Source organism: Triturus cristatus, chromosome 12 (assembly GCF_964204655.1).
Source record: "Triturus cristatus chromosome 12, aTriCri1.1, whole genome shotgun sequence".
In the NCBI taxonomy this organism is placed as follows: Eukaryota; Metazoa; Chordata; class Amphibia; order Caudata; family Salamandridae; genus Triturus; species Triturus cristatus.
Genome location: NC_140595.1, coordinates 162972788 through 163000562, shown reverse-complemented (window position 1 = coordinate 163000562; position 27775 = coordinate 162972788). Strand labels below are relative to the sequence as shown.

Here is a 27775-nt window from a genome sequence, read left to right as displayed (position 1 = left end):
GTAACTGAGTTTTAAAATGTTGAGCACTCATTTGTGATAGGTGATGTTCCTCCATTCCTGGAGGAAACCTCCAAGTCTACTCCCTCAGTGTTTGATGCAGAGGGCTTGTCCTTGTGAGTCACTTGCTGTCTGTGGCTGATCCTCTTCTGGTCTGCCACCAACAAAGGCCGTGGCTCTGAAGGAGTGACTCCGCTGCAATGGGTATGGCCACGGAGTACTACACACCCACCTTGGGTGCACTGTGGTGGCTGTGGAATGGGCAGGAAATTCCCTCTTTCAATTGCTCTCCTGGTAGGAGGAGTGCCTCTACTGTTAGACCGCCTGAATTGTAGGGGCCCCACTGCCTTTTCCATATGACTGTATTTCTTTATCTGCTGGAGAGAGTCGTCCACTGCAGCTCCGTGCGGCTTTCCCCTGTAAAAGGCGTACCTATAAAAGAAACTTGGACTTCTTGTTTAAAGCCAGATACTCTTAGTAAGGCACGCATTCTTAGTGTAGTGTCCATGCACATGGGTCTGCTGGTTGCCTGAGCAGCTTTAAGGACTGCTAGCAGACGGTGTTTAAGATTGTCTTTCCTGCTTGTGTTATTGTCCGGCTCTCTTCTTGTATTGTACCGGGACATGTTGCATCAGTCCATCCTTCTCCTACTGTTGATAGCAATAATATGAGTGGTGCGTCACTGTGTGTGCCTCATATTTCTTTCTTCCATTCCAAACAGCTTATCATCCCTGTGCTGCTGGAGCATTGGCCCCTTTCCTCGCTGTAGAGTCCGTGAGCTCATTGCTGGTTGTCCACTGAATCATGGCCAGAGGGTTTATATTTCTACTCTACCCTTGGGGTAATACTTTAGAGGAAGCGGACTCGTTGAATGCTTCTTTCCTCTGCTCCATGATTCTAGGGAGCAGGGGCAGGAACTGATTGTTCTTCTGTGACACAAGATTCAGCAGGACGTAGCACTCCAGAGCCTGTTCCTTTTCCAGCTGTACTTTTAAGTGTCTCCTCTCCTTTAAATGGCAGCATTGTACACAATAAAGTCGTCCTGATGGGTTGGCAGAGGAAGGATGGAGTCTGGCCTGTACTCAGGACAGTCGGTGTCTAAGTCCTTTCATGTCTCCTCATCCCCTTGGGATGCCTCAAAGATGAGTTGGTCATATCACTCATCCTCATCATAAAACTCCCCCTGCTCTTCCACTGCGGATTCTGAAACATGCTGGGGGTCTGGGGCTGCTTGGCTCTCCTCTTCTATCCTAATTCATGTTTTGGTTAAATGGTTTGTCAGTGAGACCAAAGTGCAGGCTATGGCAGGTGCTAACCTGCAGCAACCCTCATCATTGTCATATCTCAAATTACTGGGGAACCACCTTTACAACGCAACTTTTACAACGCTATGCTATTACAACGCATTTTTTACAACGCAAAAACTTTTACAACGCATGCTTTTACAACGCGTGCCATTATATGGTAAGTACTGTTACAACGCATATACCTTTACAACGCATTATGTGAAAATGCCTTTACAACGCATTCATTTACAATGCATGGCTTTACAACGCAAGATGTTATATGGTAAGTACTTTTACAACGCATATACTATTACAACGCATTTTTTTTTCTTTGTGTTTCCATTTAAAAAAATATTTCTCTTGTTTAATTATTTTTAAAAAAGCATTTGTAATTTGACTAAAGTTATTTGTTTTTCAAAATATTAATACTAGAGTATTTTGTCTAGTAGAAATGTTTGAATGGATAGTAGTTAAATTAATACTTGAGTATTTTAATTATTTATAATAAAGCAATATTAATTTTTAAAAAGTGAGTAGTTAATTAAAATATTAAGACTTGAGTATTTTGTCTAGTAGTAATGTTTGGTTGGATAGCAGTTAAATTAATACTTGAGTATTTTAATATTTATACTTGGCCATTTAGTTTAGTAGGAATGTTTTGTTGGATAGTTAAAAAACTAAAAGATTTTTAAAATATTAAAAGTTGATACTTAATAATTACCAAATTTAAGAGTTGAGTATTTTTCAAAATTGAATGTGTTTTTAAAAAAAAATAATGGAGTATTTAATATTATTATTTAAATAAATATGAGTGAGTACCTAATTTAAAATACTAGAGTATTTTTATCACATATGAAAAGACTAGAGTATTTATAAGTCCAAAAGACAGTGCCCTTTTTTAAAGTAATGGAAGAGTATTTTTGGTTTAATTATTAAAAAAATAATATAATTTTATTTTTTAAATTAAAAAAAATACTATAAAAATTAAAAGAGTAATATATTTACAAATTTATCATTAATAAAATTTTAAAATTAGAAAAAACATTTATAACTTACTTTTTGTAATAAATTCCCATGCTTTTCCATTTTAGTCTATGAGCGTCTTTGTCCTTCATTTATTTTGGCAGCCTTAGAATATACAACCCGCGGAACAAGAAAAGAAGGTACAGAAAGTGAAGTAAGAGAAAGTTTTGAAGGGAAAAGACAATAGAGTCAAGGTAAGGAACATATTTAGTTAATTTACATTTATTTAATTACAATATTGGTGTTTAAAAAAATTAGTTTAAAATAATGACAGTAAACAATTTTTGATTTCACATTTTTATTTGTTTTAAAACTCATGAAAAAAATAAGCATATTTTTCATAAATTTTTCAAAGTAAGTTTGATTTTTATTACAAAATATATATATTTTATTTACATATATTAACATTTATTTACAGTAGAATTTAAAAAAGTAGTCCGCCATAAATTGAGATGCACGCGATGACGTAAGGACGTGAGCGTCGACGTAATGCGCCATTTTGCAGAGCATCGGAGGAGGAAGCAGCAGGAAGCTGATCTGCGTCCAGGTAGGAAATGTTTTCAGTTGATATTATAGATTAAACATTTAAAAGGGATACATATATAGTAAGGAAAGAATAAGGGGAGGTTGCTGGAAAACTAATAGATGTCTTAAATGTTGTTAAACATGTCCACATTAATGTCATTAATACATGACTATGTCGGGTCGCTTAAAGTAAGTTAGTTATTTAAAAAAAGTATGTAACTCTTACAAAATTAAAAGTTACTGTTCAGACAGTTGATTTGTTTATTTACGAAGTAAAAAACGTACTGTCGATCTTCATTTCTAAGTTCAAAAATTGAGCGTACTTGTAAATTTTGTAAATGTAAAATTGAAATACAAATGATGATTCAGCTGCAAAGTGCATTTCGGAATATGGTTTGATTTGTATATTATACATCTGTTTGAAATTTGGTGATTGGTTTTGACGGTATTTAAATTGGATTTTTTCGGAAATTTGAAAAATGGAGTTCCGATAATGAAAAGTGGTTCAAATTCGATGGAACAGTTAATTTGTACTAATTGGTTTATTTTGGTGGAAATGAAGATTTGTTTTAAATAATAAAAAAAACCCGACTTGTTTGTTTGAAAAAATTTTTAGAAAAAAAAAATTTGTATGCCAATTGCATTTTAAAAATTACTATAATTTACATCAAAGCAGGAAAGTAAGTACATTCATTGTTTTAAAAAGAAAGAATGTTAGAAAGATTTTCCAGGTAGTCTATAGCCACACACAACGAAAACTGTTGCAGAATTGCCAATAGTCTCTCAGACATTTCCCTTGTTTTGACTGTTACTCGTGGGTTTAGACTACCTGCGAGTGTTTGTGCTATTCTCATTTCTTGGAAACTTTGCTCCTTCTTCAAAGTTTCCAAAAATGAGTAGAAGTTAGGATGTGGTTTTCCAATTGTATGATTGAAGGAGTTATGCCACCCCTCAATGGCATTGTTTGTTTTGGCCTCTCCCTCTAAACAACTCGTGTAGCAGTTCCACCACTCCACATGGAATCGTGGCTTCCTCCTGCGACCCGATCTGCTTAGGTGTCCAATCCATGTGTCCTCAAAATAATTTAGAATGGGTGCCAATTTTTCCTCGTTACTCGTATAATAAACAGATTCTATAATTGCAGTGTAGTACTCGTCCACACTATCGGGAGGAACAAAACAAAGTGCAGTTAATTTTTTAAGTTCAAACTGTAGTTTGCTATCCCGAGAATATTCTGCAACTAGGGATGTTTTCTGTAGTTTACGCCAAAATGCCTGCGAAAAATGGAAGAAACATCCCTGAATTTGGGTATCCGTGTACGTTTTAGTGATCACATTGATCATGCTCAATTCGAAATCAATAATTATTTTACGAGGACTTGCAGAGGTTTTGCTTTTAATCACTGATAAAAGTTCAGTGTATGTTGCAGAAGTCTTATCAGGAAGCAAACTATACACTAAGGGAATTACACTATTGTTAATTTTAGCATGTATAGTGTAAATTTGAGTGAAAGGATGGGGTGTACTTTTAAACGTCCCATCCATCATCCAAATTTCACTACTTTCTAACTTAGCAAGGTTACGTGGGGTACTAAAAATTAGAATACGTTTCTGAGGGTTTTCGTTGTCATGCAGAAGGAAAGGTTCATCAGAAAAAGAAATAGAAAGATCATGAGGAATTCTAATGTCAGAGAATGTATGTGGTGTAGACAATTGAATATTACTTGCCTGCTTTTGTCTCTGAATAATTCTTCTCAAATTGGGTATTATAGGCATGTTACTAGCAACATGACTGGGGACATGCTGTGCAACCTCCCTTAAAATTGATCCTGTAGAATCATTGGAGGTGCTTGCAATTGCTTTCATCTCATTTATTGTCTCTCTGATTTCTACATCCATTGCAGAGGCAGAGTGGTTATGTTCAGTGGTTTTCACAACCAAATTATCAACAGTAACCGCTCTGCCACTGCAATGGGTAGTGTAGTATTGCACGCACCTCCAATGATTTCTAGTTAAACTTATTCTTTCCTTACTATATATGTATCCACCATGGTTTAACAAATTTTTGCCCTTCCTGGATTTAAGGTAGTTGGCTGCTCCAAGGCTAGACATTATCTGAAAAAATGAGAAAAGTTAAAAAAATTAGCATGATATAATTTACGATTTTTTAACAACATAACTTTTACTCTATCCATTATTTTGCCTACTAATGCACATTCATGGAGTAAGAATAGTAAATTGTTACCCCTACACTATCCAACACTTTCCCTAGTGATGCACCTTCCTGGAGTTAGATTAGTAAATTGATACCCCTACACTATCCAACACTTTCCCTACTGCTGCACCTTCCTGGAGTTAGAATAGTAAATTGATACCCCTACACTTTCCAACATTTTCCCTACTGATGCACCTTCCTGGAGTTAGAATAGTAAATTGATACCCCTACACTATCCAACACTTTCCCTACTGATGCACCTTCCTGGAGTTAGAATAGTAAATTGATACCCCTACACTATCCAACACTTTCCCTACTGCTGCACCTTCCTGGAGTTAGAATAGTAAATTGATACCCCTACACTATCCAACATTTTCCCTACTGATGCACCTTCCTGGAGTTAGAATAGTAAATTGATACCCCTACACTATCCAACACTTTCCCTACTGATGCACCTTCCTGGAGTTAGAATAGTAAATTGATACCCCTACACTATCCAACACTTTCCCTACTGCTGCACCTTCCTGGAGTTAGAATAGTAAATTGATACCCCTACACTATCCAACATTTTCCCTACTGATGCACCTTCCTGGAGTTAGAATAGTAAATTGATACCCCTACACTATCCAACACTATCCCTACTGATGCACCTTCCTGGAGTTAGAATAGTAAATTGATACCCCTACACTATCCAACACTTTCCCTACTGCTGCACCTTCCTGGAGTTAGAATAGTAAATTGATACCCCTACACTATCCAACACTTTCCCTACTGATTCACCTTCCTGGAGTTAGAATAGTAAATTGATACCCCTACACTATCCAACACTTTCCCTACTGATGCACCTTCCTGGAGTTAGAATAGTAAATTGATATCCCTACACTATCCAACACTTTCCCTACTGATGCACCTTCCTGGAGTTAGAATAGTAATTTGATACCCCTACACTATCCAACACTTTCCCTACTGCTGCACCTTCCTGGAGTTAGAATAGTAAATTGATACCCCTACACTATCCAACATTTTCCCTACTGATGCACCTTCCTGGAGTTAGAATAGTAAATTGATACCCCTACACTATCCAACACTTTCCCTACTGCTGCACCTTCCTGGAGTTAGAATAGTAAATTGATACCCCTACACTATCCAACACTTTCCCTACTGATGCACCTTCCTGGAGTTAGAATAGTAAATTGATACCCCTACACTATCCAACACTTTCCCTACTGATGCACCTTCCTGGAGTTAGAATAGTAAATTGATACCCCTACACTATCCAACACTTTCCCTACTGCTGCACCTTCCTGGAGTTAGAATAGTAAATTGATACCCCTACACTATCCAACACTTTCCCTACTGATTCACCTTCCTGGAGTTAGAATAGTAAATTGATACCCCTACACTATCCAACACTTTCCCTACTGATTCACCTTCCTGGAGTTAGAATAGTAAATTGATACCCCTACACTATCCAACACTTTCCCTACTGATGCACCTTCCTGGAGTTAGAATAGTAAATTGATACCCCTACACTATCCAACACTTTCCCTACTGCTGCACCTTCCTGGATTTTGAATAGTTAATTGTTACCTCTAAAGCATGGTACATTTTAAAATCTGCTGCACCTTACAATGTTGCTTGAAATTACCTTTTTCTTTCGAAATTGCTTTTCTTGCTGACTCTTGTTCAGTGGTATTGGTGTGTAGGCTTGTGTAGACACTTACAAGGTGATTTGTTGTGGAATCGAAAAATAAATGTCTGGAAAAGTGAAAAAAAAAAAAATTTGGAAACAGAACGATGTTGAGAAATGTGTTTTTTAAAAATTTCCTTTAAAAATCGCACATGTGATATAATTTGCAGCACATAACAATTTCCGTAATGCTAAACCATCCTTTAGACATGAAATATAATTCTGAAATGGGGAAATGTAATCATAACTGCATTGATTTTTTTTGGAAAACTTTAGCAATGCGATAGTTAGTGTAGTATTTTTAAGGTTAAGAATCCGTGCTGAAAATATATACCTTGTTTCGTAGAACTCGCTTTTCTGGATGAGGTGGCTGAAGATGATTTCCTTTGTTGGCTCAAGATTTTAGTTGTGATTTAAAGTTGTTTTCTTTGGGAAAAAAAAAAGAGGAAAAAAAATAATTAACGGTGGTTACAAATGTTGAAACTGAGTATCTTTAAAATTATACTGACATACAAAATAACTAGTACTACATGACACTGTCCTAATCAATGCACCTTACTGCAGTAGAAATAGAGATATGTATCCCTACACTACACAGAAATATCCCTAATGTTGCTCCTTCCTAGAGTAGAAATAGTATATTGTTTCTCTAAACTATCCATTAGTTTTCAAATTAGGTCCGTTAGAGGAGGAATAATTGCAAAAGGAAGGATTAATAATGTATAGTATTAAAAAAATGGAAAAGGTTACATACCTTTTCCAGTGGTTTTTTTGTTATCGTCCCTTTAACCTGATGCTTGTAGGAGGTTGAAATTTTTAGGGGGAAAAGATGTTCACTGGTGGAAAAAAAAAAAAAAATAATTGTTCCTTTGTCAACGTTGGTTAGAAAAAAAAAAAAAAAAAAAACACTTATGTAATATGAAAAAGGATTATGAGTAACAATTGGTGAGAGTAAACATACTACACATTTGATGCATTTTTCAACTAAAACATAACAGGTAATTTCGAAACTATTACTAAATTAGTAAAATGCAGAACATTCATGGACTTAGAATACAAATATTTGCCCTAGTAATATGAAACGCTTTTGCAGATGTGGTAACTAACTGAAGTCTTATTAGAAATTGTTACTCCAGCATCATGGTAATTTTTCGTTTATTATGTGGTGAGATTGAGTAATAAAAAAAAAACACCTTTGCCAAACATGACTTTAGGAAATTTTTAAAAATAAATTTTACAAGTAAAACCATTACACATAAATAACATTTACCTGAACAATTGAGTTTGTCAATCGTTAACGTGGTGAGGATGCCAAAATAGGTGCAGCTATTGTGGAATGTCAAAATCTTCCGATTTTCTGGTTGTGGAAAATAAAAAACTTGTTTTAATTTTGAGTTTAATTTTGTTGATAATATATTGGAAACATTACATTTGTAAAGTTTTTATTATTAATTAAAATTATATTTTTTGTGGGTTATGAAAATATATTTTTCTAAAAACTAACGTTTAGAAATATATTAATAACTTACTAGTAGTTGTTCTGCTGTTATGCTTTCACGAGTGAATTCTGTGCTCTCTCTGAGGAGGTCGCAGTGCAGGTGACAGAGGGTCAGCTTATTACGTCTGCTCTCTCTGCTAGTTGATAATCAACTGAGTGCAAAATGGTGTCTCCCTTGTATTTATAAGTTTTACTCTGTGTCACTATTAATTTTTTAAAAAACTGCGTTCGATGTGTTTTTTTTAATGCTTTGTTTTACTGTGGAAAATGATAATTTAAAAATGCTTTTTAACAAATATTGTTTTCATTCATTTGCTCCGTTTTGGCATCCATTTTGGAACATGTCTTTTGGTATTGTTTACATAGAAACTGTGTTAGGACAAGTTTTACAAGTGAGATGGGTAAAATGGCGCCTATGTGTATGTGTGTTATGTTTCAGTTTGTTTACTTACTTTGCGATCTAATCATGTTAAAAATGTGTTTGTTATGTTATTTATTGTTTCGTTATTTTTTAAAAGCTTAGTAATGTGTGAATACGGATTTTTTTGGGGAATTTTGAGTATTAATTTTAATACTCGAGTATTAATTTTAATACCAGAGTATTAATTTGGTAATGCGTTTCAAACGATTTACGTACAGTTCTTCTCCACGTTTTAATACACTTCCCCACCCTAAAACCCCTAATTTCCCTGCATCCCGTGCCAGATTTTATTGTACTTTTAATTTAAAAAAAAAAAAATCGCGTTGTAATGGTATGCGTTGTAATATACTTCGTTGTAACAGCTCTTTTCAGTATTTAAATAGGTTTGGCATTGTAAGAGAATTCTTTGTAAAGTAATGCGTTGTAGTAGTACTAGCGTTGTAAAAAATGCGTTGTAAAGGTAAGCGTTGTAATAGCATGCGTTGTAACGTCATACATCCCAAATTACTGTGCACCAATGTACAATACTCCACAAACATGAGCGTGAATCAAGAACTGTATGATCAGTGTAGTGTGCTGATGGTTTTAGACACTTTAAGGGCCTTTAAAGAATTGTGGTCTCCAGAGAACGCAGGTACTAAACTGAATACTCACCTATGGCAAAAACCAGCTTCAAAAGTAAAATATGCCAAACTAGGATGCAAGAAGGATTTTAAAAAAAAGGAAAAGAACAGTCACAGAAATAAGAAAAGTCGAATTTTCTTTTTAAAGTGATTGATGAGCTGTGATCCTAGAACAGACCAACTGGGTTGTGTTAAAGATGCTGGCAATGCTTTGTAAAGGAAATAAGCCAATAACTATTTATTTTCTCTCCAAAGCATTACAAATGTATCCAGACATATGCGGGATCCCCAGTGGTAATACAAGCATGTTTCTAATGGTTATTCCTCAAAATGTTCAGACAAGATCCAAATACTGCGGAAATGACTGCTGGTAACATTAGTACTGGACCATTATCCGTAGAAGAGTAGCAGTGAGGACTCTACACAGGTTGTCTGGAGAAAGCAACAGTCTCAGAGATCAGAACTTCTTTGAGACTTCTCCCTCAGGCTACCCCTACAGAAAACAGCTAGGCTGCGACATTGCAAGCTGTTCCAGCCTGCATGAGGATACACTGACTATATTCACCAGGGGACTTTGTTTGAAGCCTCTTCAAAATATGGCCCTTAGGAGAGAGTCCTGTTGCTTCCCTTTTAGCTTATTAAGGTGTCAGCTGAAATTCTTACCTGTTTCTCTCCAGTGAAGTGAGGGCCACAAGCTCGTAGATCTCGGGTCCAAGCTCGGATGTGGAAACGATTAAAAGGGCTCGCTCATCTGAAAAGAAAATTAAGAGTATACCAGAAACCACCATGGCAGAAACAGAAAGTTAACATGCACAACAATGACGGAATTCCTAATTATTTATATTCCAACTTGCTACACATCAAGACAATAGTTTGCATAAGTAACAGTTGTGAAAACTATTGAAAGTAACTTTTAAAGGTAGCCCTGATTTAAAGAGCAAAAGGAAGAAATAATATTGGATACTTGCTGAATCCTCTTCTCAGCAGATGGGAAAGTTAACAAATTCCTAATTACAGTCAAACTCATATTTTTACAATGTTTCACTGTACATAAAACACCGATGCCCTCCAGGCTGAAGTATCTAATTTTATAGAGCAAATGCCGAAAGCCTTCGAAGCAAATGACAAAAGGCAGAGGGGACCCTAGTCAGTGAAATAAAAATGAAATATTTTTTCCCCCAAATGCAGTCATCATATTCTATCTAAATGAGGCTCATTTACGAATTCATTCATTTAATGCAATCACTCATGTAACCAGCATTTTCTTTACACAATTTTATCGCACGCAAGTACATGGAAAATGAAGAAAACTGAGACAAAAATACTCTTTACGGGAATCAGATCCATCCTTCTCGAAAACGAGAACATCATACAAGTGAAAATACATATATTCCATCACAGCAGGCTACGTATATATCAGGGCCCAGCTGAGGGTCATCATCCTGTTACAACATTCATGCATCTTCAACCACTCACGAACACACAATGCGAACAACCCTATACATGGCAAGGAGCAGGCCAGAGTGCACAAACATACTGCAGAAACAGGTCTCTGAATTAAAATATTTCTAACTGCTATGCCACAGAGTATGTCAGTGATGTGGTTTCAGGAGTATTTCTTCCTGAAAGCTGATGTGCAATATATACTGAGTGAATGCATCAGGGCATTTAATGCTCACATTCAGAACAATACTAATTGAGACCTAATTACACAAAGGTTTCCAGCTTGGTATAATTAAACGCAAGCATAGAAGCGTTGAGGTAGCGGCCAAACCAATTTGCTTTTTTGAAGTCAGATTCTTAGACACTGTGCGCCTCATTTACGAGGAGCTAGCGCCGCAGCCGCATCACTTTATTTGATACAGTGGCAGCGCAATCCGTATTGCCACCCTGCGCCATATCTACAAACTGATGCATTGGGTCCAGCGCATCAGTTTGAAGAGCCCTGCGTCGCATAATACCTGCGCCAGGTATAATGTATGCAGGGTAGGTGTTCCCATGCAAAAAAGCCACATAGAAATGGCGAGGTGAAATTTACAACTTTTCACTGCATTACTCAATGACTTAACTGCGTCAAAATCCTTACGACTGCTCAGACCAGGAGTAAGGATTGATGCAGGTCTTTTGCAATGGGTCTCGCCTATGTGTTCTGACTGATTGCTGGAGTTGTGTCAGTTTTACAACCATCTCTCAAAATGTGTCACTTTTGTGCCATCAGATGTGTCAGAATTACTGACGCATCTGTTAAATCCTTGCGCCATGGAGCCCTGTATTGTAAATGCAGCCCATCCATGGTGTTGGAAGGACATTTGGCGCAGGAGCAATGAAACTGACACATCAATGCCAATGTGTCAGTTTCCTGTAAATGAGGCCCTGTATCGTTGGTACACAATTAAGATGTGCCAATCCCTTTACTGTGGGCAGTAATTGGGTTGAGGACAGAAGGTTCCACTATACAGGGTCGATGACTTTACTAATCATAACTGACGACTTCAACACAATACTCTTATTCTGTACAATTTTGGGGATTTGTCAAAAGAGGAGGGACACAACCTAGACAAGAATGTAAAACAGCTGCACCAAAGGTAACCATATCCGTGAAACTATATTGCTGGTAAGTTGCTTGGCAGAGAATGTGAAGACTCCAAAAATTCTTCTGAAATCAAAGTTGTCCACTTTTTAACAGAATAGAGATTAGTAACACCAACCACCTTGATATGTCATCCATCAAGATTCCACATGGTTCCAGCTTAACCTATATGCACTGCCTAGAGTGGATGTTAAGTTTCGAAAAACTAAATGTATAGTTATTTTTTTCCCAGATCCTGTAACTTTAGTCATCAGTAGTCGGGGATTTTTTAGTAAAAGGTCAGGCAAGGCCATCTAAGATGAAAATCTGAAACAACATTCAGTTAAAAAGTGGGAAAAGTGGAGGAGCCTAGCGCGGGACCAAGATGGCTGCGTGAGCACAGAGCTCCCACGACCCTCGTTCTCTCCGGCAACTATCCTGAAAAGAATCCTGTGTCAAATATCCGGAATATTGGAGATGAACCATTGCTGAGGCGAACGTCGTTGTCCGGACTGAAATCGTACACCGGAGACCGAAGTTGTGACAAGTGGAAGTTCGCGGTCTACCCCCGGGAGATGCCCGGGTCTCGCGTTGGCATGGGCCCGGACACTAATTGAACAACAGCGGCCGTGTGTGGTGCAGACCATCGGATGGGGGCTGTTTTCACTTTCACTTTCGTTTTCCTCTACAACTGCGTGCCTCGGCCCGAGAGTGTCTTGGGCAACAGTCGCCTGTAGCTCGGCCTGCACATGCCTGGGCCTAAATCGGGGTCCCGGATCCAGCGGACCTCGTGTCAATTGTGTGGCTGAGTGGTCTGTCTTTGACGCTGACAGTTCCGGAGTTGAGGATGTCGGCCAAATCGGAAGCCGAAAAACAGAAGCCCAAGAATACCAGGCGGGGGGGCTACACTCAAACGAACAATATGGATCGCTATGCCCAGCAAAAGGGATCGCCAAGCGGACCGGGGAAGCCACAGGAAGTACCGAGAGATGGTTCGGTCCCCGAACCGGAATTGACACTGCAAGACATCATGGGCGCCATTGAGGGGATGAAGTCCTCTATTGGGCAACAGTTCGAGACCCTGGCACACAAAGTGGATACTATCTCAGTTGATGTTAACTTGCTTCGTGCAGACCTGGGGAAAACTAATGAGAGAGTTAAATCATTGGACCTAAAAACCTCTAGCCTCACGGGGGACGTCTCTGATCTGCAAATAGAGGTCCGTACGCTGAGGACTACTAATGACCTCTTTGCCCGCAAGATGGAGGATTTTGAAGGCCGGGCGCTGCACAATAATGTGCGCATTGTTGGCGTTCCGGAGAAATCGGAGGAGCAATCAGCGGACTTGTTTGTCGAGGACTTGGTGGTTAATCATCTGGCGCCTAAGGGCCTCAGCAAGTTCTTTGCAGTCGAGCGGGCCCACCGAGTCCCAGGTGGGAGGCCCAAGGTGGGGGCCCCCCCGAGACCGATTATCGCCAGGATCTTCAATTTCAGGGACCGCGACGCCATTCTACAGGCGTCACGAGTGTCCGGACCAGTCACTTTCCAGAACACTGCAGTGAGTTTTTATCCTGACTTCACCCAGGCTGTGCAGAAGCAACGGCAGAGTTTCCTGGGGGTTAAGAGGAGGCTACGTGAGATGGGTCTGAAGTATGCCATGCTCTTCCCAGCCAAGTTGCGCGTCGAGTACGAAGAGCGAACCTTTTTCTTTGACTTGCCGGACGTGGTTGGGGAATGGCTCGACACATTGCCTCAGCGGCGGACTAGTGGGGATCATGCTGGCGGAGCAGAAGGTGGTCATGTCGCACAAGAGTGAGGATTCCGGTGATTGAACATTCTGACTAAGCTCAGGACAGTGGTTCGCTGATTTTTGTTTTCTTTGCTGGCTATTGTCAGGGGGTGGCGGGGGTACATTGGGAACTCTTTCCTCCTACGGGGTTTCTTCTTGTAGATTAGTTTTTGCTAGGGCGACAGGCACACTGCAAGTTGGGGGGGCTTTTTAGGCTTACGCAGGGGTGCAGGGTGGGGGGTGGTATGGGTCTGTTGGGGTGGTTGTTGTTGTTTTTCTCTTTGCAAGGTATCGCAATGCAAGTCTTTTTCGCTCGTGTGCTGCTCTCTGGAGGGGGGGCGGGGGTCTCTTGCCATTTCGTGAGGGGGGGTAGGGGTTTGAATATACTTAGTTGGAATGTTAATGGCTTGGGGGATCGTATTAAGCGGGGGATTGTATTGTAATTTCTGAAGAGGTGCTCTCCTGACATAGTCTTGCTGCAGGAGACGCACCTGATAGGCAATATGTGTCATGCTCTAAATAGAAAGGGTTATAAATTTGTTGCACACTCTGAGTTTTCCTCGGGATCTCGGGGGGCTGGAATACTTGTTAGGACCTCGCTGCCGTTTGAGATTGATTCTACCACTGTCGATGAGAGGGGGTGCTTTGTGGCTGTTGCTGGGAGGTGGGAGGGCAGGACACTGGTTTTGGTTTCTGTTTATGTCCCTCCTGGCCTGCAGACCGCCACATTTGCTGACTTGGGGAGGGCTATGCTGGATCTCCCCGAGGGCGTGTTGTTGGTGGGTGGTGACTTTAATGCAGTTGGTTCCGGATTACTAGACAGACATCCGCCAAGGGACCCCGGGGGGGCGCAGAGATGGCTCCCAGATTTTATTGATACACTAGGTCTGGTTGACTGCTGGAGGCTGCTGCATCCCGCTCAGCGGCAGTACACTTTTCACTCTGGGGCACACGGTAGCCTCTCTAGAATAGATGATGTTCTCACCTTGGCTGCCCAAGCTTCATTGGTGTCCGAGGCTAGGCACATGGCTAGGGGCATCTCCGATCATTCGCCGGTGTGGATTTGTATGGATTTTGGCCGGGGAGCGGCAGGTAGGGTGGCTCCGATTAACCCCTGGTATTTCCTTGACCCTAGGACTCGTAGCGCGTTGCTGAAAGCGGTCGATCTCTACTTTTTGGAGAATCTTGGCTCGGTTACCTCCGCGGTGTCTTTGTGGGAAGCGTTTAAAACGGTACTGAGAGGGGAGGCCCTCTCCTTGATAGCGGATGTCAAACGTCGGAGAGATGCGGAGGTGGCGCAGATCAAGGCTGAGATAGCGGTATTAGAGACAGTCCTGGAAGATGAGGTTACGGCGGAAACACTGCATAAGCTGAGATTAAAACAGTCTGAATATAAAGCACTGGTGACAAATGCGGCCAAGGTTCTTAGCAGGGAACAACAAGGGCAATTGTATGATGTAGGGGACAAGGCTGGGAAATTAATAGCGTGGTTAGACAGAAAAGACCGAGTGAATAGAGTTGTGCCAGAAATAGTGACAGTCGGCGGGGATATTGTCACCGAACCCGACGGGATAGTCCAGTGTTTCGCGGACCACTTCCGCATGGTCTATACGTCCGTGTCGGACAAGCCGGAGGAAGACTTGCATGAACTGCTGTGAGATATTGCCCTGCCTTGTCTCTCTGACATAGACAGGGAAGACCTTGATGGTAACATCACCGCGGATGAGGTTGCAGTTGCTATCCGCTCGCTACACCCGGGCAAGGCCTCGGGCCCGAATGGCTTACCGATCGAGTTGTATAAACTCAGGCCGGATAAGATTGCTCCGCATTTGCGAGATATGTTTGTAGAGGCGCGGGAGAATGGGTGTCTCCCATTTGACCAACGTCTGGCGACAATAGTGGTTATACACAAAGATGGCAAGCCCAGGAACAGATGTGGCTCGTATAGGCCGATCTCACTACTCAACGCTGAGCCAAAAATGCTCGCCAAACTGTTGGCTAACCGTTTGATCAGGGTCATTGGGGACTTGTTATTTTCGTGAGGTGGAGAGTCTCCAGCGCTCGCTGTTATGGGACGGTCGACCGCGTATAGCTATTGCAAAGTTGACCCTTCCATGGTATGACGGGGGGATTGCACTCCCTGACATCAGAAGATATTATTGGGCTACCCAGTTGGGAGCGATTAACCACGGTGTTTATGGTCCGGCGTTGAACCGTGGGTTTGCTATGAATCGGTGGTTGTTGCGCGGGGGTAATTATCTTAGGGCGCTGTATTCCAAATCACTGGATGGGTCCCTCACGGGGCCCAACCAAGATGGCAGTGCATGTGTGGAAGGCGGTTACAAATTCGTTGGGCTGGAAGGACAGGCTTACCCAGGCTACTCCGCTTTTCGAATCCGATATATTGGGGAAATTATGGCCCCAGCTGAGAACTAGCGCATGTTTATTATATGCTCTGCCTTGCTTGTGTTTTTTATTTTCGGTTTACTTTAAAACTAAACCTTTGTTACTCCTGATCTATAGCTATGGACCTTCTTACGTATTGTTCTCATCGTGCTGCCGGACCTCCGGGATGTCGGCTGAATAGCTGTGTACCATGTTGACATACATAAAGGTTTTAAAAAAAAAAAAAAAAAAGTGGGAAAAGTGTAAAGAACAATCATACCCTTAAGAACACATCATGTCTCATCAACACAGAGCACAAATATAGCCAAGCCATTCAACAGAAGTGTCACAGTTATTTCCAAACATTAGTTATATAGTTCATTATGGCAAAGTGGCTTAAGCTGCCTCTCGCTGATGAGGCCAATAAGGCCTGTGACTGCTTGTGAGACCATTCAGAGGTGACCTTTTGTAGTACTTCGGACTGGATTTTCTTCTTTGAGGTGGCACCAAGGCTGATTTGCAAAATCAGAACGTACACTGTCGGAGCAGCAACAATGACTGCTTTCTGAGGAAACCACCAAATTAAGTATCCAAAGGACATACTTCACCCCTCTCACCCTCAATGACCTATCAAACTGTCTCTCCTCTTTCAAACCACTCCGTACCAAGATGGCGTCATCCCCACAGTCAATACTGAAATCCATCTCCAATAATACATCAAAGCCTTTGATGAGCACAATCATCACCTTCCTCTTTCAAGGCACCAATCTGGGCATTCTCAAGACCAGTCATCTCACTTTTGAAGTTCAACTTTGACTGAAATCCCTTCACCAACTAACACATAATCACACAACTTCCATGCCTTTGAATGACCCCCAATAACCAAGCCATTCTCCAATTACACAAGTGGATCAAGCATGCCTTTAACAAGACACCTGTCAAGGGTTAACTTATACCGTGCAGTACAGAGACATAAACCATCTAGGTGCTTAAAAATGTCCTCCACTTTCAGGTTAGCAACAAAGCAATCCCTGTTCTTCACCCTCTATGGTGCATTTAACACTACTCATCATCAAACCTAAAGCAGTGTCTTCCAGTTTGTCCAGATGAAGGCCTCCAGGTGAGCTCACACTCCAGCGACCAACAGCACACCTGATGGTTCCATGCCATCAACAGTCACCTTCTGCCTCTAGATAAAACAACTTATCACACTCTTATCACATTTCATTACATCAGCTTGTAAGAAGGTTTAAGCTGACAGCAATGAGGGGTGATCTGGTGATGCAATGCGGTACAGGTCCCAGTGCTATACTTTTCACTGCAGTCCAAAGCTATATGAAGATGAGCTGAAAACAAGAAGCATCGTTTCAGGTTTCATAATTGTTGTAATCTAGACAAATGGTTTATTCCTTGTCTTCCCCTTTCCACCTGTTTCCCCCCTTTTTTCCTTCTTCCTATTGTTCTACCCATTCCATAGAAAGCACAGATGCCAGTGTAAAGAGGTTAGGTGCATCCCTTACACAGGTGGTCGAAGGTAAAGAGAGGATAACTGCTTTTGCATCTAGAACATTAAAAGAGTCTGAACGTAATGATTCTACTATAAAAAAAGAGGCTCTAGTCTGTTATTGGGCAATCAATATCTTAAAATTCTACCTGTGGGGAATACCTTTTGTTTTGAAAACAAACCTACTTCCTATGTTCTCTACCAAATGTATTGAGAAGGCTGCTCCTCGTATTTCCAAATGGGTACTAGGGTTGCAAGGGTTTAACTTCAACATTGTGTTTGTACCAGGTAGCAATAATCAAATTGCTGTTTGTCTCTCCAGGCTTCCCATCACAAGTGAAGATTCCCAGGGCAGCCCACCTGAGGAAGCTATCATATCCATTCACATTCCAGCAATTAAAAAAGAAGAATGGGAGAAGTGTGAAGAGGAGGATGATATCCTCGTGTCTCTTATAGATAGGATTATCATGGGTTGGCCCAAGAAAACTTCACGAATTAACGGCAATGCTCCGGCATTACTGGAATGTGCAAGATGAGCTCTCTATCATCAATAATAAAAAGTATAGATGTAACAAGATTGATATTCCCAAGGGCATTCAAGAACTCATTATAGAGATAGCACATGAAGGCCATCGAGGTAGGAGTATGACCAAAGGAAAAATCCGTATTGATTATTGGTTTTCCTGCATTGACACTATGGTGGAGAAGACCATGAAAGAATATTTTGCTTGCAGCTCCAGCGACAAAACTAGAGTTGCACGTAAGACTCCTCTCCTTCCTATGGAAGTACCTTCAAAGCCCGGGAACAAATTGGGCCTTGACATCCTAAGACCATTAAATATTCTTGACAATTCCCAGAGATTCATGTTTGTGCTACTAGACTGGCATTCCCATTGGATAGCTACTAAGTCAGTCACTACCATTAACACTTCATCTCTTATTGAGTTCTTAAAAGAGACATTTTCAAAAGAAGGTATAGCCAGCATAGTGGTCTCTGATCATGGGGTACAGTTTACTTCCAATGAAATGACATGTTTTATGGAGAATTTGTGCAATACGCATGTTAAATCCCCCCTTTATTGCCCAAAGGCCAATGGGTTAGTAGAAAGGGCGAACAGAATGATTAAAGACACCATTCAGTTGGCCCTCACCTCACGTGAACCCATTGATAAAGCTTTGAGTAAAATGTTATGGTCATATCTTATCTCTACCAATGCAATCTCAGGAGTATCTCCATTTGTTTTTCTTAAAGGGAGAAATCCAGGCTCCAAGTTGACTCCCAGTTGGCTTAATGGAGGTTGCTCAGTTTGGGTGGACAGAAGCTATGTCATGTACAAGATTTGTGGTCACTAAGATGATTATAAAACTAGATATGACCAAAAATGGGGTACTGTCATTAGAGATTGGAAAGAAGGTCAATGGGTCAAAATCAAGGGACCTAACTCTAATCGTTCAATGATGTCTTCGTTCTCTAAGCCTGTGAGAATCAAGCGTGTAAATCGTAACTCTTTCGTTTTAGAGGACGGACGTACATGGAGTATGGACAATGTGGATCGTTGTCAGGATGTGTTAATTCCTTCCTCAGTGTTGGACTCACAAGAAACTAAGAATGTCAGAGTTTGTCTTCCTCCTTGTTGGCGGCAAGCAGATTATGAAATGAATACCTACTTCATCATTAATATTTGTATTCCTGTGCTCCCCTTCTTGATTTTCCTCTCCTATATTCCTTTGGGGTTTTGTTGAAGAGTATTGTTTCTATCAATAAAGGGAGATGTGTGGTAATCTAGGCAAATTGTTTTTAACTCGTTCTCTCCTCTTCCCCTGTTTCCCCCCTTTTCCTTCCTCCGATTGTTCTACATATTCCATAGAACGTTCAGTTGAAGCTCACGTTAGAATGTTGGTGTGAGCTACCTGAAAAGTCGGATGTGTGAGGATCTCTTTTCCACCTCCACTTGCCTTGGAGGAGGAGGAGTTATTACAACAATAATCTTCCTGAAAATATCAATTGCCCCCGAAGCTGAGCCACCTGAAAATAGAGTTTTGCTTTATTCCAAATGTAAAGAGTGCAGATGCAAGTATGGCTCCCAACTGTAAAGCTAGACAAAATCCCACCACAAATTGAGGGCAACAACAAATCACTCAGCTTCAGCCCTAAAAGCAACCTCACCCGTAAGACCAAAATACCTAGGAAGATTCTGATACCCTGATAGCAGCTCTCATGTCTACACAGAATGAAAACATATCTTCAGGAAAGTAGCGCCAGAAATGCAGTTCCACACTAACTCCCTCTCACCTGCACAAAGTTAAAGTCCTGCTTACTGGCACCCCAGATGCCTCTTTGGTGCCAGTGAAATGGCCCTTTAGGTAGTAGCCTGAATTAAAGGACTGAGAAATTAAAACTGGTACAATCCCAAAGCTCCATGAACTCCGCTTGTTAATACTGCCCACCTGCAATCTCTTCCAGCTAGATATATTCGTGACAGAAAAACAAAAGACTTAGACACCCATAGAAACATGTCCAGCATTGTCAATGCCAAATAAGAGAGTAAGAAATACAAAAAAGGTATGACCAAAAAGACAAGCCTTCTGCTGGTACTCACTAAGAATCTGGAAAAACATCCCATCAACACTTATCACAATCTCTCCTCCACCTCTATAGAACAAATGCCTCAGTTACAAGCAGCAACACAGTCTATATGCCCTGTGCAGGATATCATCTGAAAAGTGAACCCTCCACTGTTACTACCAGGCCCCAGGAAGATGTATAAGCTCTCCAACTTCAAATTGTAAGTAATTCCTTCAAGTGTAGATTTGTGCTATATAATTACTATACATAACTACATGGGTATTGATGTATTTAAGTTTTTTCGTAATACACAGGATACCATGTAAATGGTAACTGAAAGTGCAAGGGCATAGCAAATAGTAGGCATGTAAGCAGATCATAATGCTTTGAATGTTCTCTGGTAATCAGCTAAAATATTCCATGGATCTGAAACATAATGTATTCTTCAATGATGAGCTCAAGTCATGGGAAACCACATTGCACTAGAAGGTTATATGGAAAAGTCTTAAAACAAGACCAGCTGGAAATTAATCAGTCTTGGAATGCTGACCTAATAATGACAGGTATGTGTTGTGACCAGGACGCAGTGTGGAAAACGTCTGTACTTCAAATTTGAAAAGCCCAAGGCTCATGAGAAAAGTGGGGTTTTCAGAATGTTTCTAAGTGTAAAGATATGTTCTGCAAGTTTTAAGGAAGTAGGTAAGGAGTTCCAGACAAACAAGATACTCTCTGTATCCGCAGATTCCCTGTGAATATCCACAGGCAACAGCCTGGATCTGGAGAATGTAAATAGCTGGCAGGTAGCATGTTGTGGCTCTGCAGTCTTTGTACCACCCCAGAAGTGACAGGGCTGCATATAGGTGCCACTCCTCCATGTTGGCACCAGTTTTTTCACTCTTTCCTTTTCCGCACCCTCAGATGCAGCACATAGAACAATTATTGGAGCCACTGTGCTGATCTCTTATTTGAAAGTTTTTACTTAAGTTTCCTGTTCTGCCACTCCAGGAAGAATGAGGAAGACACAGGTCACTTCACTGAGGATCGACTGTTGGCAAGTTGCCACAATATCCCGCCTCCTCTGTTCCTATGCGGCAGAACAGGAAACTTAAGTGAGGCTTAGGTTCAAAGAAAGCCTATTTAGCTTTCCGACAAAGTGAATTGGAATGAAGACACATGAGTAATAGACTTACTGGTCTAGGACCACAAAAAAAACAACAGTTAGGGACCCATTGAATCTTGATTTTGGTCCTGACAAAAGCCCAGACCCTGACGGGCAACACAGGATGAAACTTGTTGACAAACGATTTGTGATGTGAAGGACAATTTGCACGTCCTTTGAATGTCACCACTTCACCTTTTAATCTTACCGCTGTATACTTCACCTTCATTAACTAATTGTTCTCAAACACGGGAGGTAATTTTAGTAACAACACCACACAGATCCCACCAATACTTTTCCTCGGATGGAGGCGGTAATCACCTAGGGAACCAAGTACCTAGGTGTGAAACCCAATGGTGACACCACCCAACAACAGACCATAGAGGTGATAACTTAACACCACCAGTGACTAAGATTAGTTAAGGGTTTTGGGTCAATTCTGAATAATTCCAGACCCCGTCTAACCTACAGGGCTCACTCTCCTTTGATCATGGATGTATTATGTATAGCATGTGAAATTATCACACATGATTAGCCTACACAAACAGTATCGGTAAGAGAAAAGGGATCTTCAACCTCAGTCTTGAGGAAAGTCACACAACCTTGTTAGATGACTGTTATTGGCTGAAACATGTCGAACTTAGATGTTGGAGTGCATTGCATACTCTAAAGGCATATTTTTACATTTTTAACCTTGCCAAAGGTAGTCTAAAAAAAGCAAAGTACCAGAAGAATAGGAAAAACTTACAGACAATTTTAACCTGAGATCCTGCTGTACCTTCAAAAAAGAGCTTCGCTAGTCAACAGCGTTGAGTCCACCCAAACACATTAGGGTTTTTGAGTGAGGACCCAAAGACGAAGCATGCCACCAGTGGTACAGGTTAGTGAGGGTCGTTTTATAAAACCAACCAGGTATCCTCTACCTCATTCTGATGTAAAAGAGGGACTAGAGAGGTACAGTCACAAGAGCTCTCTCCAATGACTTTGGTTGTAGCAGTGCTGATCAGAACTGTGAGCACTGAACAGGAAGATAATATCACAAAAACAAGAGCCTTTGTAAGGACAAAACAACAGAAGACTGAGGCCAATCTCAAGCACCTGGAAGATTAGTACAGATGAAGAATACTTTTGAGGTATGTTAGAGCATAACCATGAAGAAATTTGTAGACTAAGGCCTGGGTTTTGAATTGCTATCTCCTCAATTTCGAGCCATAGGAGTACTATAATGGTGGTTGTAATATGGTGTTCTGTTTTAGCCAGAGTCTCTTTTGGTCCTGAAGAAGGTGATATAAATGTATAGGTTGTCACCGAAACGTACGTAGACCATTCATCACACTTCTAGGAGTCCTATTCAAGAACTAAATGAAAAGAATACCCAACTAAGAATTAATCTGATGGATCTGTGAAATGTCAAAATTGTGCTCTTCAACAAATGTGACAAACAGAATTTATGAGCAGGACTCCCTTTTCAGAAGTGGTTTTTATTGTGACTTTTTGTTTGTGCTGGAATGATTGTTGGTTTGCATGAGTATAATGAAAGGTGAGTTTGGAAGGATGATGGTGTTCTATATATTGTCTCTGGGGGATATTACAATTTGCCTCTAAATCAATAGAAGCCATTAATGGGCTTTCTGTAAATTGAAATTACATTATGACACTGACGTATGTGTAAATGTTTTTGTGAACTTTATATAAATTATATCTTTAAAAAGTTTATGATATTATAAGAAAAGAAAAAATATTTTTGATAAATAAACAAAAGGAAAAAAGAAAAACTTTGTGTGCAGTGAGAATTTATGTTTAAGGGGAAATGTTTGGTTAGAGTGACTACCTAGGTAAAAATTAGATAGCCCAGTTGAGAGGTTTCTCCGTTTTTGTTTTTGTTTTAGCCAGAGTATGAGCCATGCATAAAAAGTCTGGATTTTGGTGTTTGTACAGGTCGTTGCAGTATGCAGGCAGGATAAGACCATAGCTAGAATAAGGCAATTCTTTCAGGTGAAAGTAGAAGAGTTCTTCTGTGCAGATGTTAGAGGTGATGAAACACATCTTTGATGACAATATTCACTTGGTGTGAGATGTTGGGCAACACTTACTGATTAAGATCCTTATCAGTAGTATAGGTAGGGTAGCCTTGGGGTCCGACGAAGAAAGTAGTGATATAAAGATGTTTTTGGCTCCTGAGATAAAGGCAGTTGTGTTTCCTCCAAATCTGGATTTACTGCAATCAGTATGCTGCTTGCAGAAGATTTTTCTTTCGGTTTGATTTGGGCCTGCGTCTCCTCTGAATACTTGTGGTGTCAGACACTATGATCTTTAAGCATATGGGACATCATCAATGACAAGCCTCGTATCGCAGGATCTCTTTGGGTCTGGGTGTGCCACAGCCCCACTTTGCTGTGATAAAGAATTTTTGCCACAAGAAAGAGTTTGCAGGCTTATTTACATCAGTAGATTTGCAGAACGCGTTATATTATGTCATTGTAACTGTCTTTGTATATTCACTTATAATATCGTTGATAGTTTGGGCAGATAACACTCAATAAATGTTTTTATTTAAAAAAAAACAAAAAAACAACAACATTGATGAGGCTCGGAGAAAGTGCAGGTCCTTGTGGGACTCCACAAGAAAAGTTGGTGGTATCAGAGAAGAAAATGCAGTTTGACTTCATAAATCCAGTATTTTTCAAGAAAAGATCTACATAAGGCAAGTCTATTTCACATAAATTATACTCAGTTAATTTGTGACCACTGATTATCAATAATTTGCACCAGGTAACGCACCATTTAGAGCACAGGCATGACAACTATTTCTGGCATTGAACAGTCCTTCTCTGATGATAAAGTGGGCAATTTCAGTACAATGATGAGGGCAGACGTCAGAATGACAGACATCCAAGAAAATATTGTTCACAGGTCTCTACGCCCATCTTCTGCATATAACATAACTGCCCCTAAATTTAAAAGATCAAAATGTGGAGGCAGAAGCTTTGTTACCTGTGAGTCCAAACTCTGGAACACTCTTCCCACCGACCTAAAGAAAATCACAGGACTGCTTCCCTCCAGGAAAGACCTGAAAACATGGCTTTTTAATCAATAGGTCTTTCATTACCTTAAATCCCTTTTACTGCTTTTTAGGTTCTTCCTTCAGTTGGCTCAGCACCTAGACACCCCTGGTCATGAGCGCACTTTATAAATTCTCATTTCATTTCTTTACAAGGCGTGTTGCCAGGTGTCTTGCGAGAATTACCTCAATGGGGTAGACTGGAGACAACCTCAGGTTGAGTGTCTTTTTTATGATAGGATGTGTCAGATTTTGAGAGACTTCTCAAAGAGCGAGTGAAGATTTGACAATTTTGGTAGTTATTAATAGTGCAGTGATGCCTATGATGCAAATTTTACTTTATAAATATAAGCTGACAAGCCTCTTTCATAAAAGATTATCTGACTCAGATTCTTTGGTGGTAGTGTGGGTTTAAAGTAAAAAAAAGAGGTTGGAGAATGGCATTTATAGAAACATTTGAGGCACTATGGTGGCTCTAAGGGTGTCAATGTAGTTTTTAAAGACATTAAACAGATTATGCACACCTCTTTAATGGGTAGATGCAAGCGTAATGAGTCTATCATGACTCAAAGATCCTTATCAGCCTACACCAATTCTTTTGATGACTTTTTGTCCTCAATAGTCCACATCTGGAAGCGGATCATCTCAGCATTAAGGATAACACCCTATGGCTCATCCCTGTGAGTAGTGGGAAAGTTAGGAAAAAAGAGCAGACTGGGCACCACCTGGAGTAATCCCTAAAAGTTAAAAATAATTGAGGCATTTCATCAATAATTTGTATGTGTTTTTCATCAAAAGCACTTAGTCATGAGGGTGGACTGCCTTAGAGAATATGATTGAGGTGTCCCTGGTTTTGTTGCTGTGCTGGATCTGCTCCTTGTTCACGCATAGAAGACAAGATGTCAGCCTGGCACCTTACTGATCAGAAGTCTGCCAACTCATCTGTGGAGAGCCTGAAGGTTCATTGCTCTGTCCCACCGTCTTCAACACACGCACGATCCCTCTGTCCAATGCCATCTGCGAAAACGACATGAACATCCTCTCCTATCCGACAACACACAACTTATACTTTCCCTCAGAAGATTTCCAACACAAGAAACAAGTTCACCACCTGCATGACTGAAGCTGATAACTGGATGAAAGGCAACAGTCTAAAACTCAACACAGACAAGACAGAAGAAGTGTTCTTCGGCAAGAACACTTCACCATGACACTGCAACTGGTGGGCAGCCAAACTCTAACCCAATACCCACGCCACGAACCTCAGAATCATCATCAGTAACAGACTGGATATGACCACACAAGTCAATGTTGTCACTGTAGCCTACATCCACACCCTGAAGATGCTGAGGAGGATGTATGACGTTACAACGCATACATTTACATCGCGGTACATTACATTGCAGTTTTTACAACGCAAGTCGTTACAACGACTTGCGTTGGAGGGCGCTGGACTTAGGAGCAGTATAATTTACTATTCCAACTCCAGTCTACGTACAGTAGGGAAGGTGTTGGATAGTAAATTATACTATTCCTTGTCCTAGAGCGCCATCTAGCGCAAGTCGTTGTAACGACTTGCGTTGTAAAAACCGCGATGTAATGGCATCGCAATGTAATCCCCGCGTTGTAAACGATGTTTCCCTGCTGAGGAAGGCCTTCAAATAGATCCCAAGCAACAATAGAAAGAACATCACTCACGCTCAAGTAATCAGCAAGTTGGACTTAAGGAACACCCTCTATGCCGGAATCACCAAGCAACTCACCAGAAGACTACAACCCCTCAGAACTCTGTAACCAGACTCATCTTCAACCTCCCACACAGAGCTTACATTACATCACACAACACCTCAAAGAGCTCCATTGGGTACCAAAACAAAAACGCCCTAATTTCAAACACCTCACACTCACATGCAAGTCACTACACAACTTAGGCCTCAAACTACCAGAACAGTTGCATCTCTTTCCACCAACAACCCAGAAACCTCCACTCTGCATGATTCCTACCTGCACACATCCAACACTTACACAGAACAAGATCAGGAAGATTGGCGTTCTCTTACATCGCTCCTAAAGTATAGAACAAGCTCCCATCCCACATCAGAGACCCCTTCTCTCTTTTTGATTTCAGCAAGAAGCGGACATCCTGACTTTTCAATTAGCCAACCTACCATAAGCAGGGATAGGCACACACATCTGCTCAGCGCCGGGATACCCTCGTGGGTGATAGTGTGTCTACAAATACAGATAGCATACGAAGAAGGGTGTTGACCTGTCTTTAAATGATCTCTATTCATCCTTACAAACACAAAGAACGTCTTCGGAATTAAGCACTGGTAACATTATGCCTGTATGCACACAAAATATCTTGCTGACCTTCCATGTACATCACAGAGGAACTGTTGCAATTGCTATTGGAAGAAACTGGGAATATGGGATCACTAATTGCTTAAAAATTGATTTTTGTGAGTAGGTTTCCATTGTTACAAATTGTGCTTATATATTTCTGTCCTGAAACAGGTTTCTGTTTTGCCTTAGGTTTATATAGACTTTATCCATAAAACCCAGGATTCCTGTACAAATATATATTCACCAGTAGGCCTGCATCTAATTGCGAGGAATAACACTCTTTACAACGCATGCGTTTACAATGCAAGATGTTCAAACAACCGGTTGTTACATCGCATGGCATTACAACGCAAGCCATTACAACAACTTGCGGTGGAGGGGGGCGCTGGAATTTGGAATAGTATACTTTACAATTCCAACTCCAGTGTGTGCAACAGTAGGGAAGGTGTTGGATTGAAAATCCAACTATTCCTACACCTTCCGCCCCCTACCGCCAGTCGTTGTAACAACTTGAGTTGTAAAGGCATGCGATGTAACAAAGCACCATTGTAACGACTTGCATTGTAAACCCTTTCAGATTCAGAGCCTACACATGAGACAGTAGAATTGTGTTTAACATTTAGACATCCAGTCTCCGGTAGGGATGTCAGGTTTAACTACCTCCCATCCGAAATCTCCAATGAACCTATCGCACATCATGCGGTGCCTTGTGAGAATTCAAATGAAATCTGTGGGGGAAGCCCTTGTTTTTCAGGTAAGCAGGTTTTATGCCCAGAGCCTGTATACAAGTATGAAAACTAGTCCTTTCAGGCTTCCTCTTTTAGGAAAGGATTTATTTGAGGCACACAACTTTGATTCGCTTATTATTACTTAGGTATTTCTGGAACGACATAAAAAAAGCAGTAACTTTATTTCCTGTTACCTTTTTTTAAATGTATTAACATTTTAACGGAAAACACTTGCACTGTATGATACTGCTTAATCCTAGCTGAAATAGGAACATGATTTACTCAAAACTGCTTGTGTCACTGAAATCTACCCAGGCTCTTAAGATTTCGTTTTTTACTATTCTGGTTATTCACAAGTTGCTGTATCACACTGTGGAATATTTCAATAGTC

General features: G+C 40.6%; 1 protein-coding gene across 1 annotated transcript in view; it reads right to left on the bottom strand.

Annotated features, from left to right (window-relative positions):
* The window catches only part of LOC146772980 (rho guanine nucleotide exchange factor 11-like), a 348342-nt gene that overhangs the window by 92413 nt on the left and 228154 nt on the right, over positions 1-27775 (bottom strand). Inside the window, 1 exon segment of the mRNA XM_085637044.1 lies at positions 9941-10028. Coding sequence (XP_085493170.1) covers positions 9941-10028 — 88 coding nt within the window.